Source organism: Hibiscus syriacus, unplaced genomic scaffold (genome assembly GCF_006381635.1).
Source record: "Hibiscus syriacus cultivar Baekdansim isolate YM2019G1 unplaced genomic scaffold, ASM638163v2 tig00110365_pilon, whole genome shotgun sequence".
Classification (NCBI taxonomy): domain Eukaryota; kingdom Viridiplantae; phylum Streptophyta; class Magnoliopsida; order Malvales; family Malvaceae; genus Hibiscus; species Hibiscus syriacus.
Genome location: NW_024062703.1, coordinates 1076715 through 1091408, shown reverse-complemented (window position 1 = coordinate 1091408; position 14694 = coordinate 1076715). Strand labels below are relative to the sequence as shown.

The 14694-nt window shown below is 32.0% G+C and overlaps 1 protein-coding gene across 1 annotated transcript; it reads left to right on the top strand.

The window, feature by feature from the left end:
* The first annotated feature begins 13860 nt into the window (after positions 1 to 13860).
* On the top strand, positions 13861 to 14471 carry LOC120121231 (histone H3.2). The gene has a single exon (XM_039140647.1). The coding sequence runs from the start codon at positions 13944 to 13946 to the stop codon at positions 14352 to 14354; it is 411 nt and encodes a 136-aa protein (XP_038996578.1). The 5' UTR covers positions 13861 to 13943; the 3' UTR covers positions 14355 to 14471.
* Positions 14472 to 14694: the final 223 nt, after the last annotated feature.

Here is a 14694-nt window from a genome sequence, read left to right as displayed (position 1 = left end):
AAATGAACATTTCATATTAAATGAAATTTTTAATTCATTTAAACTTAATATAAGGTAAATTAACATGAAATTCATTAGAAATTTCATAAAAACTTAGCCATTTTCAGATCCATTTTGTGTTGCCCATGACCAACGTAAGAGAAATTTTATTTTTCATTTTTAACCAATTTTCTTTGGATTTTAGATCATGTCGTGAAATAAAAAATTGTTATATTCGAAAAACACTATCATTTGGTACCACTATTGTTTGCTAATTTGGTTTATGTTCAAAGATATCAGATTCTAGGGTTTATGTTCACATTTTGGGTTTATGGAACTAATGGAGGATTTTGATTTTTTTTTGAGGTGGCAGAATCAATTCCAAGCATGATTTATGATTAATACATGCCTATATATGCTATGGGTAATTTTGGCCTAACTCTAATCTTGGAGGAAGATTATATTATGATGAAACTTGATTATGTATTTGATGGTAGAGTTTGTATAAGGTTGAATCGAGGTTGATTTCATACTTGAATCGAATCGAAATCTAATAAAATCATGAAAACTTAGTCTCGAGTATATAAACCATTCAGCCTTGGCCTTAAAGGATGAGGAATTTTTTTTCAAAAATTATGTAAGGGTTGGAAATGATGTAGGAAATATTCTAAAAGCTTTAGAAAAATTTTGGGACCATTCTATAATTTTTGAAAAGTTGGGGGACCAAATCAACAATTTTGGAAAAGTTATGGATTTTTGTGTAATTGATCAATAGTTGATTTATCATGCTAGAAATTAATGTTTGAGTGTTGAAATTTAAGTTAGGATATGAAATTTGATTATTTTGGAAAGCTTGTAAAAGTTGAGGTTTAAATAAAAAATATGAAAATGTTGGGAGCTTAAGTGAAAATGTTATGTGAAGTTGGGATAAAAAAAGAACTTGAGTGACCAATTAGAAGTGTTAAGATCAATACTTATGTTGTGACATTGAATTTCTATCGAATGAGCATCGAAAGATTTATTAGGAAATTATTTTCTAATGTGTGTCTATGTTAGTAAGATTCTAACATGTGGTTATATTGTATGTATTTTGTAACGATTCTCATTTTTGTTGTGTGAATGAAATTAAGATCAAGAAATATTAAAGCTAAGGAAAATCTTAAAGATGAAATGGAAAATTCTAAGGAATGTTTGCAAGCTAAGGGCATCAGGTTAGTGCAAATTTAATTTATACTTATGTTATCGAACAAACATTGACTTGGGATGAGCCAGTGAAGGAGTTACCATGGTAAGGAGTGACTCCTAAAATGTTATGTGATTTGTGATGCAAGCATATATGTGCATTTGGTGAGCTAATAGAATTAGTTCTGCATAGTAAGTTTAGAAATCACCATAAATTCTAAAAAAAAAATGATTATAGGATGATTTTTATACCTTTGGATTTGTATATCAGTTTAGTTTTGTTTAGAACAAACGGAAACTAATTTCAAGGTGTATACAAAAAGATATAAATTTTAATCGATGATAGGTAAGAAAACGGGGCAGCATATTCTGCTTAAAACAGATTTTGTCGGTCAACTTTTAAAATTCACCATAAATTGTACAAATTGAAATAGAATAAGTTCCTTATATGAATAGATTTGTACAAATTGAAATAGAATAAGTTTTCATTGGTACAAACATAATAATTTTTAAAGGTGTACAATAATATATAATAATATTTCTTTAAAAATATTGCAAACTGTCAGGATATGAAATTATGACAAATTTTGGGATTTAACCAAATTAGAAGGAAAGGTTCAAGTTAAGGCTTAGTGAGACTTATATTTTGACTTGCATATAAAGTCTCAAAGTGAGTGCAATGTTTGTATAATATTATACATGGATGTTTATACATTATCAGGTAGGACTTGTGATAAGTCCACCTTAATTATATTGTCATGATATTTATAGCATTTATCATGTAATTGATATATTCTAAATATGTCAAAGGTGAATATAGAATGAATTGATCACTGACTATTACATATGATGTTTATCATAAATGTTATTTCGGGTATGAACTGCCCAAAGGTTAAATGGTATTGATATACCTTGCCATGGATGGATCAAATAAAAATAGACTATATGTCCAACTATGTTATTGAGGGTCAATGGTATTAATGGCATGCCATAGAGTCTAAAAGATGCATATTAGATAACACTAGAGTATCTAGCGAAGGCATATAGTGCAAGCCTCAGAGTGTCTAACGAAGACACACGATACAAAACACTATTATGCATTATTAGGTGAGCAAGGCTCAACCTCAGTACTACGATGCAATCTTTGACTCCTATACTGGGGTCTTCATATGGTTATACTTTGGGCTATGGTTTATTGGTTAACAAATGATAAACATGTGAATAAGATATTGAGCTTATAGAATAAATGGCAAGTACTTGGTAAGAAACTTTATATCCGGCTATATCATGTTAATTTATGGTAACATGGATGGTATACAGGTAAAATGATCATATTACATTGAATATTATTATTCCTTTAAATTATGTTGCATTGATTTGAATATTTATATAATTGTCTCACTAATTGTATACTTAGCGTGTGATGATTTTCACGCGTAGGAAAAATGAGGAAAATGAGTAAGGAGTTGAGCTTGACATCAATCACCAAGGAAATATTTACATGTAACAATGATGACATCCTATTCTTTTCTAAAAGTTCTAGTTGACATGTATATGAGAATGAAATGTCCACAATTTCTTAATATAGTCAATATTAAATATAATTAATAATATGAATAAATATTATGATATTAAACTATGATTAACAATTATTTGAGTTTTAAATCAAACGTGCTAGGCAATCTTATTTATTTTATGAAACAGAACAAAACTGTTTATCACTGCTTGAAATTTGTTTTGAATTGGTAACCAAAAATATTATATTACGATTTTTCTCTGAATAATTGTTTTATAATAATTGTTTAACTTATGAAACTGATGATGTTTGAATGAAACAAAATTTTACTCGGTTCAATTAAAGAAATATTTTGAATTTATGATGTGACATATGTAACTCGTATTGGTTCATGTATATTAGTTATGGGTGTTACATGTCCGACGTAATAACAGATACAACTAGATGATTCATGTATTGAAGAGGACGAGGAAAAACAACATATGTGAACTAGCAGTATACAATGATCCTCATACATATTGTGCTAGAGGGATTAACCAAGAATATCCTAACTTGGACTCCGACATTATCTGCCAAGCCATAATGCCCATGGTCAAAGCAAGTCCCTATATAGCTATTGTGATGTTGATTTTAACTATACAGTCTTAATATGGGTAAACCGTCTCCTACATGAAAGCATGGAAGGCAAAGTAGAATGTTATTAAAAAAACTTCTCGGCGAGTAGGATTAATCTTACAACGAACTACCAATTTGGTTTAACGTAGTGCGCAGACTGAATCCTGGGACAATAGTTGACTTCAAAACTTGCCATGCATACTATAATGATTGAGTGCTTTACGGTCGATGTCAATTCTATCGGTTTTTTTGGACTTACCCACAGTGCATTAATGTTGTAAAATACTGCAAGCATGTGGTCTAAATTGATGGGACATTCTTGTATGGAAAATACAAGTTTTACTATTGGAAGTTGTCCAAGATGGTAATTATAACATTCTTCCAATTGCTTTTTCCCTTGTTGAAGGCGAATATACAAATTCTTGGGTTTTTTCCCCTAAAAAATTAATCTAACATATTGTCACAAAGGAAAAAAATTCTCTCATTTTAGACCGTGGAGCTGGGATCAAAGCAACAATGGACTCTTTGGGTCCAATGTGGCAACCACCTCATGTCCAATATCGGTATTGCATCTGACATATTGCTACAAACTATCATGGAAAATTTAAGAAGAATGATAAACGTCAATTATTTGTGCGCATGGGTATGTCATGATGTCTAATTTCATCTCTCAATCATTTTCATTTTTATGGGAACTTAACAGTAAGTACTAAATTTGATGCACATGTTACAAACTATTACCTCAAACGTTTGAGTCCATGCTTCAAGATTTGCAAGGAAAAAATGACCAAGGATACAACTACATCAGCCTAGTCAACAAAAGAAATATGGACAAATGAATACAATGGTGGATATCAACATGAACATATGACAACAAACTTTGTTGAGGCTATAAATGTGACCTTAAAGGGGGTATTTATCAATAACAACTTTGGTTAACATGACGTATTTTCGTTTGAGAGCATTTTTGCCAAGCTCGAGGGACAAACTCTAACTTGGATGTAAAACGACCATGCTTATTACCCAAGATTAGTTGCAGATCTACAAAAAAAATTTGATACATCAAATGGAATGTCTGTAAAAAGCTTTTCTCTAACCCATGAATTATTTTGTCACAAAAATACTACGACCTCTTCAAGGGACTGAAGCTAAGTCGTTTAGAGTTAATCTACAAGATAGGTGGTGTGACTGTGGATTTTTTTAAGCTCTGAAGTATCCATGCTCCCATGTCATACTTGCTTACTGTTATACTCGTCAAGACTATAACCGTTTTGTGGATCCCGTATACCAATTTTTAGAAGTATTTAAGGTATATAAATTTGAGTTACCCCCAATAGGTAATGATAAATACCTAGATGAGTTTTAGAATTGGCTTACGATTGTACCAGATTCGTCCTTATTAAGGGATGGAAGTCGTCTAAAATCCACTCGAATTCATTGTGATATGGATATTCGAGAGATGTCAAAAAAAACAAAATATATGGACACTGTAGAAACTTAGGCCACAATAAGAAAAATGCACATATCTTTTAGCATCATGTAATCGTTGAGCATCACTATGTAATTGTAGTCTCTGAAATCTCAGTTTGTGGTATTTCATTTTTGTTTACTTTCAATTAATATCATTTGAGCATCACCAAATAAATAGAAACAATAAATACAATAAGAAAATTAAACATAAACATTAAATAAAAACATTACAAACTAAATAATAAAAACAATTAAATACAAACGTTACAATTCAAACAATTAAATAATAAAAAGATTAATAAATAAATAAATAAGTCTATAATTCATTACATTTTCTGATAAACAAAGAAAATTAATAAAAAAATTACAAACTAAACAAGTCTATCGATGTTTGTGTCTTAAATGTGTTCCACAGGGCGGTGGTTGTCTATTTCGATGAGGGATTTTTTTGTATAACTTGCTCTTCCACCTTACTCTCATCATCATAATCATCAACAATAGTAGCTACATTTTGTTGATGAGAGATGGATAACAATGTAACACCTCTATAAAATAAGGACCCTGGAGGTGTATGACAACCATCCCACCGCTCATAGAGAACTGTGAAAACTACGAAAATATCGACATCGATGACTGCGATCCATACTGAGCCGGAGATGTCTGTGGTGAAGCACCACCCGCCAAATAAGTAGCATATGAAGCCCACGCTGGATCTATAAGCATGGCAATATAATATCCGCAAGAAGGTGTCATAAAACCCTAAGATAGTGGCATCTGAACTGGCTACAGTGGCGTCTGAACTATCTGCAGTGCCATCTGAACTGGCGGTGTACCCATGTATAGTGGTGACTGGGAATGTAAACTACTATAGACAGTGACTCCTGTAATGGTTACGGTGCTGCAGCTAAGGACGAACCAGAGGTGCCCACTCTCCGTCCATGAGTTGAAGGACGATGATGTTATGATAGTGGATGCTTTTCTCGGCGCCGATGAATGCTCATGTCTCGTGCTTCCTCGGATAATAGGAATGGTTTCCCGTTCATGTGAATCCACGAATAATAGTCAGTCGTAACCGAATAATGATTCACATAAGGCGGCTCCCTAGGGGGAATACGTCAACGTTAATCCTCCCAGATCATTATCCACTTGTTGTGATTCGTTAACCAATTTACGTCCTTTTTGCGTCGTCTATCGACGTTACACACATTGTCAATATTCTTAGGTATTTAAACTTGAAATTCAGTATGAACCAAGTGACCTTAGTGATTAAGAGATTGTTGTTATCTTTGAGGTCTCATGTTCAAGCACGTTGTAGGATATGAGCGTTCATTGTCAAATAATTGAAAGTCTTTGTACATATATTATCTTGTATTCACCCTAAATTAAAAAAAAAACTCAAAACTCAAAAGACAACTTCTAATTTGTCTAATACTTAAACTTACACTGACTTAAATTGTAATTAAACCAAAAATTTGAGAACAAAAACTTATCATTCTTTAGTTCGAACCCTACTTGATTAAATATTTAATAAATTTTATATTTTTTTAAATTTAAATATTTATTTTTACATGAACCAAAATACTATTAAACCAAAATTATATTGAATATATAAATTTTAACAGGGGTCGGGGGCCCCTTGGGCCATAAGGGAGCTCCGTCCCTGGCTTCAGAAATATATTGCACGTAGCCAAATTACTGGAGCATGCGATCAAATAGATGCCACTCAACAATAGCATAACATATTACAGGCACAACCACTATCCATACATCTAATGTGTCATTCAAGTGAGGTGGGATGCAAAACCTCATTTATTGAGTATAATAAGAAGTCCATTGGAACTAAAACAAATATATATATATATATATATTTCTTATCAAAATAATATTCTAATTATGCAACGATAATTAAAAGTAAATATTATAATTTAAATATGTACCTTTGTAGCAACCTTTTTATCAATACGTAGCCCAATTTCTTCTAATTCGTATAGCATATCATGATGATTTTTTCCTTGTAGTCGACAATCTATTCAATGTGAAAAAATATTTCATTATATACTCAACAAAATTATTTACATACGAACTCAGTATGTAAATTACCTCAACAGTAATGGGAAAATAAACGATACCTTCACGACCGGATATAAAAATGGCATGTGATACCACGCCCATGATTGGAGAAGAAGGAGACATTCACCAATAGCATTTTTCTGATAATTCATTGTCCAACACATTTCTCTATATAGAAATGCCAAAATAGCGGAGCCCCAACTAAATGTGCCTGCAACTCGAAAATAAATTAGGTGACACAACCACATAAAATGACCTTGGTTTCGAGATTTGTCGGGATTCAAGATCCCTCCTAAGAGTGGTAATAGCATGCCCGAGCAAATGCTTTAATCTCATCATCTGAACAATTTTCACTCAACTGCCCAAACTTAGTTCGTAGCCATGATAACAATATTCAACCACCATTGAAATCACCCAGGACACTTCTAAGATACTCATGCCACAATGAATTCCTTTCACCATCTGCCACACTAGAAATAACATCTCCTTATACCGAAATCCCTAAATGCATAGAAACATCCTGTAGCGTAATAGTACACTCCCCACGCGAAAAATGGAATGTGTGTGTCTTCGGTCTCCAGCTCTCAATTAGTGCAGAAATAAGGGTGAGTTCAAGTTTATAGTGCCCTTCATATTTTTCTATGAAATCAAATCCAGCCTCGTCTAAATATGACCAGACACTATAAATTATTTCTAACTTAGCGTTACGAATAAATACATCTAATATACGATCTATGCCCTAATTAAATAAATAGTATATGAATTAAAATATAAACTAATACTAAAAAAAATTTAAATTAATAAAATATTCACTATAATAAAAATAACACAATTTAATATTTTTACTGTATCGACAAAATGACTCGAGATATGATTATCATCTAATTGAAGCATCATGCCTTCCATTTTACAACTGGAAAAAATAATAAAAAAACAATTAGTAAATAAAATATTATAAAATAATAAGTAAATATAATAAAATAAAAATATTTGTACCTCCTAAAAACTATGACAAAACCTACGTAAATTTGATTTAGAAGGAAGAATAAGAGTATGTATGATTTTGGGGTGATTGTGATGGATGAGGGGGTATTTATAGGGGAAGGGGAACGAATTATTGGGCGGTAATTAATGGTTAGTAGGTGGAATTTAAATGGAAGGTGCACCCTTTGAAATGCGCCTTTCCACGTGTCTTTATTTCCCCATGAAGGTGCACCCCTTGAAACACCATCAAAGGTGCGCCTCTTGCAACGCGCCTTCTGTAAGGTGCATTTCCTACAGTACACTTTATTATCACTTTGTTAAAAACGATATTAGATTGATAAAATTTTGACAATCGTTGTTTGAGCGGTAATATTTAATTTATATGTTATTTTTTGAGTGAAAAGGTCTGTTAAGTTGGCTCTAAATATTTTTTAATAGACAACCGTGGTATATTATTTTTAGTGATTGAAATTAATGATGATGTTGGTAAATAAATGTGATAAAGAAGACATATTACTCAAGAAGATTTTATTTTTTATTTATTTTTCTTTTGTAGAAGGTTTATATACTAATACTCATTACGTGGTGTCAAAGCAGAAAATAATTATTATTTGTTATGGAATTCAATTGTATGACCCTAAATTTAGTCCTAATAGATTTTGTTAGCATACCAATAATTTTATTAAATGATTACGATCAACTGAAAGTTATGAAGCTTCGAAAATTTTTGTTTCATTATAGTTCATTCAAAATGTTATTGTAAACGTAATTATTGTTCATTGAAATATAATTAGGGTAAACTATACAGTTGGTCACTTTTGTTTCATTTTTATAAACTTATGGTCACTCATTTCAAAAAAAAAATAATACGTGGTCACTTTCGTTTCATTTTAATTAACGTGGTCACTTACCCTAAATGAATGTTAAAGGTTTAACGTTTTGATGGTGTGGCACGTCAATAAAATGGTTTAATTATTGTTTTAACCCTCGAACTTTAGATAAAATTTAATTATGGACTTTTTTTTATAAATTTAAAATAGTTTAGGGACAAGTTTACAATTTAACCGTGATTCTTTAAGTCAAGCAGCTGCAAGTTCATTAGCCTTCTTCCATGAAGCTCAATGGCTTGCTGTAAATCAGCCTGCTCCTCCAATTTTCTTCTCAGCAGCATCCATTGAGTATTGTAAAACATTTTCGATCCTAAATAACGTTAATTTAGTGTAAATGATTACATCTTAATTAAAATGAAATAAAAGTGACTACGTATTAACTTTTTTGAAACGAGCGACCATCATTTATAAAAATGAAACAAAAGTGATCAACTATGTAGTTTACCCATATGTTTATAGAAGTAAAACAATTTCCTTATAATAGAATATCTCTAAAATATAACAATTATAATTATTTGATAATATATTTTATTTATTGAAATAATAAATAAATATGAATTATCATAAAATTGAATAATATAATCTTATAATCCGTGTACTTGTATATCGAAAATATTTTTTATTTCTTCATCCTACCTTTATTTTTTTCATTAAAATGATATAATTGGCATTTTGTTTTGCTCATTTAGTGGTAAAACTTTCGGTTACTATGCAAATAGCCTCGTCTATTTTTAGCTTGATCGACTTTGGTCCTCAATTTAAAAATTAAGTGCGTCTGATCTTTTACGTTAACAATTCATCCAGTTTAAGTCTCTTAGCCTTAAACTTCTGTTAACAAATTAACATAAATGTTATGTGGCGATTAAAATATAATAAAAATATATGTATAATGTTTTTTTTTATAATTCTCACATCTTCTTTAACTTTATTCTTCTTCTTCTTCGCCTTCTCATTTTTCTCATGTTGCACCAAGAAAACAAAAATTCTTCCATCTACAAGGACCTCCATTACTATGATTATGTGACCTTCTCGATAGGGACGGACGTAAGATTTTATGTTGGAGGTGAACTTAAACTTAAGGATATGGCCTAAAATTCCAAAGGACGAACTAAAATTCTAGGAGGCGAAACAGATTTTCAATTAGAAATGCATATATTTTTTAAAAAAAATTATGATAATTTAAAATTTTTAGGGGCGACTGCCCCCACCTGTCCACTCAGTCCATTCCTGCTTGTCGGGTTCAAATCCATTGACCTTTTTGAAAACATTCATTTCTCAATCTGCATGCTAATTCCTGCTCGTTCTGACACTGTTTTAAAACACTGTTTAAACTCATTTATGGACAACTTTCTCACTTCAAAATTGTAATACCCCAAATTTTAGATAGTGACCAAAATGTAAAATTTGAAAGTTTAGTATCAAAGCATAAACTTTGTAAAAGTTCAGGTAGCAAAAACGTAATTTTTAAAAGTTAAATATTTTGGCTTGTAAATGAATATTTCATTGCAAAATTAATGTTTTCATGCGAATCATAATTTTTCGGGATTTATATTAAAAGTTATAAAGAAAAAAAGCCCGATAGAAATTCAGATAACGGATCGAATCGAAATTTCCCAAAATTTTAAAGGATGATAGAAAAAGGTAGGAATATTATTTCCATAATTTAGATAAGTGAAATTTAACATAGATCAGTGGAATTAAGGTCGATTTTCCATGTTAAATCAAAATCGTGGAATTTGGTGACTAAATTACAATTTTTAAAATTACCAAGAATAAAGATGGAAAGTCAATTTTTGTTGGTTCATCTTTGACTTTAGAATATTAAAATGGAAGATATTTCAATGACAAGTTGAAATTATCATGTTTCATTAAGGGCAAAATGATAATTTCACATTATTTAAATTTTAAATTCAATTATTTTAAGCCATGTGTAAAGTGATAATTATCAAAGAAATTTCAAGAAATTTTCAGCTTCTTAAACCCTTCAAGTTGTGAATTCCAATATAAAGAGGGAATAATTTTCAATTTTATTTTTAAGCTTATTCGATTGATTTTTGGATTAAGCTATTAGATAGATAATTAATCTACTTGAAACTATCTATCATTTGGTATAATTGGTTCATGGAAATTCATGATTAGGGTTCATGAAGAACATGTTGAATTTTGAAGAATTAAAGGATGGTTTTTATGTTGTTAGTGTTGTAGAATGTTTTCCAAGCTTATGTGATGATTAAAATCATCAAAAAATGCCTATATTTGATTTGGCCATGGCTAGGTTTGTTGTAGATTGGTTGAATTTGGATTGAATTTGATGTTGAGATAGTTGGAGTTGCATGGAAATTGATCATAGGAGCATGAATTCATGCTTGAAATTGAATGAAATTCTTGTCCTAATTGCTTAATTAGGTTCGGCCAAGGGGTTAATAATTAGGGAAACTATTAAAAAAATTTCCTAATGTCTAGAATTGATAATAGATGGATTCTACATGTCTTGGAAATTAATTTGGAAGCTTGTGAAAGTAAAAGGGCTCATTTTGCAAGTTTTGGAAATTATGAGACAATGATGTGTAAATGTTTAATTAAGAGTGTTGGATGCTGGAAATTTATGTTTAAATGCTGAATTTGAAGTTATAATAATGTTTTGGATCAAAATGCAAAATTTGGTGAAGTTTGGTGGTTAATTCGAATGGATTAGAAAGCTATGGAGTTTTTGTAACTACAACAAAAGCTCCTTTGTCAAACTCAAAAGAAACTATGTTGAAAGACTTCCGTGAACAAAGATTTAGGTTTTCCATAGAAGACTGTCTTCTGTAATCATTGATCTTCGCTGCAACAATACTCACCAAATCTTCGCTATACAACTGTGAGTTACATAAATTTCATGAGCACATTCCTTCTTTGAGGTCCCCAATTACCTCATGCTCGCCTGCCAAGTGCCAAATGAACGTCCTTTATATGTTTCTTACTAAACTTCATTTCCGTGTGCCTTTGCATATACAAAGATACATCTTCATTTAGTGACATTATTTCTAGCTAGAATTTTGTTTCTTGTTCTAGTCAATTATAGCAGGGGCAGCCGATGTGGGTTCAAGTTCAACCGTCAGCAAGCTTAATCATGTCATATCGATGGTGATAGAAGTGAGAAGCAAAGCTCAATCAATGCAAATGGAAGCTGGTAGCAAACTTGCGGTTAATGCTCAAAATGTAACAATTTCATAAAGCTGTTTAATTCTATTAAAAATAGAATTAAATTGTGCATGAAATAACGTTTTTACCCTCGTTAATTAGCCTATAAATAGCGGACAATTTCATTCATTTGAGAATATCCATAAGCAAACATTTGCTTTGAAACACTCTTTTAAACATCTCCTTAAGTGTTGTTTTGAGTTAAGAGAAGAGTAGTACCATCAAAGTCTACTACATCTTTTATATGAAAGGAATTTGGAAAGTCGTATTAATCTCGGAGACCATTCGTCCATTGTAGTGATTACACATAATTGGGTGAATTTGCTTCTAAGACAATGATTAATACCATGATACGATTAACCAGTTTTTTGCCTATATAATTCATTTTATATTTTTACAGTTAGTGTTAATGCCTCATTTTGCAGCAATCTATTTTCCAACAAAGTACACCCAGATAGAGGAGCTTCAATATATTATGAAAAATAGATAAAAACAAAGCGAAAAGAATCAAGGAGTTAAGTATTTGAAATTCATGCAACTGATCTCTATATCTAGACAGATTTCTCCATTGAAAGATTAAGCAGGAAAGTGTCACTAAGAAGTACTCCCGAATCTGCACAACCACCGAAAGCTATAAGCTTGGTTCCATCAAGAGCGCATGAGTTGTGCGAAGAAGAAGAACGTCCATCAAGAGTGCACAAGCTGTGCCAAGAAGAAGAAGAAGAATAAGAATGTGGATTTTTTTTGAAAATTTTTAATTACCACATAATACTTTCATTAAAAGATTAATAAAATAAAACGGCCGAAGGACTAAAATAAAACAAATCGATAATGTAAAGGACTAAACTTGTTTAATTTTTAAACCCATGAAAAAAGTCGGTCAAACTAAAAAAAAGACATAGTTTGGCCAAAACTTTAGGTGGCGTTTGGTTCGCTGGAATCCCTTGAAATTAGGGGGAATTGGAATTTAATTCTACCACTTTCTCATGTTTGGTTCACGTTTTCAAAAGGGGGAATTGGAATCTAATTCCATCAAATGAGGGAAAGTAAATTTCATCCATAACATAATGGAATTAAAATCCTCTAGAGGAGGGAATGTGAAATTTGACCATACTACCCTCATCAATCTTTTGGTATTTGGGTCGGTTTTTTTTTTAAAAAAAAAGGTTCAAGTTGGGTTTTTTTTAAGTGTGATATTCGGGTCGGGTTTAGGGTTCGGGTCAAGTTTAGGGTTTTTTTAAGTCACTGTTTTTATTGAATAAAAATAATTTTTTTATTATTTCGTGTTGGGTTTCTAATTCATATATTCGGTTCGGGTCGGGTGAAACTTTATTCTGGTGAGGTCGGGTCTCGGATGGAGGTTCCCTTGTTCTCGAGTCGGGTGGACCAAAAACCCGACCCAACCCGACCCATGGCCATTCCTAATTGCGATGATTTTAACTTATGATGTTTATTATCATGATTTTTATAATTTATTAAAATGAATAATCAATCAATAAAATGAAAATTTAATATTTTTTAAAATTTTTATAATATATTGTTACATGTAAGTTATAAAACAAACTAAAATAAAACAAAAAAAAAATAATAAAGGCAATTATGTCATTTTATATTACTGAAATCAAATTCTTCAACATGTGTACGAACCAATCAAAATATGAAATTAGATTTCAATTCAATTTCCTGCCAACCAAACAGGTTTCAGATTTTAATTCTCTCATAAACATTCTACAAACGCCACCTTAATGTTTTAAAAATCGACCGAATTTTCAAATAATTTTTTAAAAATTGATGTTAGAACTATGGCGCTTAAAAGAACGAATCCTATTGGACTATATTTTTCGCACATGGATCCCGATATCTACAGGTTAGGATCCGTTGATAACCTTTTCAATCTACGGTTGGTATTTGTCCCCCGCTTCTCCCAGATCCCTTCTATATATATTTCCATCGAAGCCTAGCATCTAAACCACAGCCAAGATTTTTCTTCAAATTATCATCACAATCTTGCAACCTAAACACTACTTTTCTCTCAACAAATCATCATACCCATGGCTCGTACCAAGCAAACTGCTAGGAAATCAACCGGCGGCAAGGCTCCACGCAAGCAGCTAGCCACGAAGGCGGCTAGGAAGTCGGCTCCGGCGACCGGAGGCGTTAAGAAGCCGCACCGATTCAGGCCAGGAACTGTGGCCCTGAGGGAAATCAGGAAATACCAGAAGAGCACTGAGCTCCTGATCCGAAAGCTTCCCTTCCAGAGGCTCGTGAGGGAAATCGCTCAAGATTTCAAGACCGATTTGAGGTTCCAAAGCAGCGCCGTCGCCGCTCTTCAAGAAGCCGCCGAGGCTTATCTCGTCGGACTGTTTGAGGATACTAACTTATGCGCCATTCATGCTAAGAGGGTTACGATTATGCCTAAGGATATCCAGCTTGCTAGGAGGATTAGAGGCGAGAGGGCTTAGATTTGTTTGTTTCTCAGTTTTTTAATGTCTAGAATTAGGAGATCTATGCTTTTGTTCATCTTATTGTGTTTGCTCTATCTGCAAATTTTCAATGAAAATCGGTAGAGTTGTAGTGGATTTCAGGTTTCGTTATTTGACTGTGGAATTCGATTACCGAAACCGAAATAGTTTCTTCATATTGGGATGTCAGCCGTTAGTAAAATTTCTTGTTTCGCTCCACATTTGTTTCTAAAACCATGAAGTCCTGTACATTGTTTCTTCATATTGGAGAATGGAAGTCAATGGGTGGGAGTGAAAGAATGGAGAAGAGACACAGTCATTATGCAAATAGAATACCATT

What these genes read in the sequence shown, in the direction of transcription:
- LOC120121231 (XM_039140647.1), top strand. Translation starts at nt 13,944, where the DNA reads ATGGCTCGTACCAAGCAAACTGCTAGGAAATCAACCGGCGGCAAGGCT.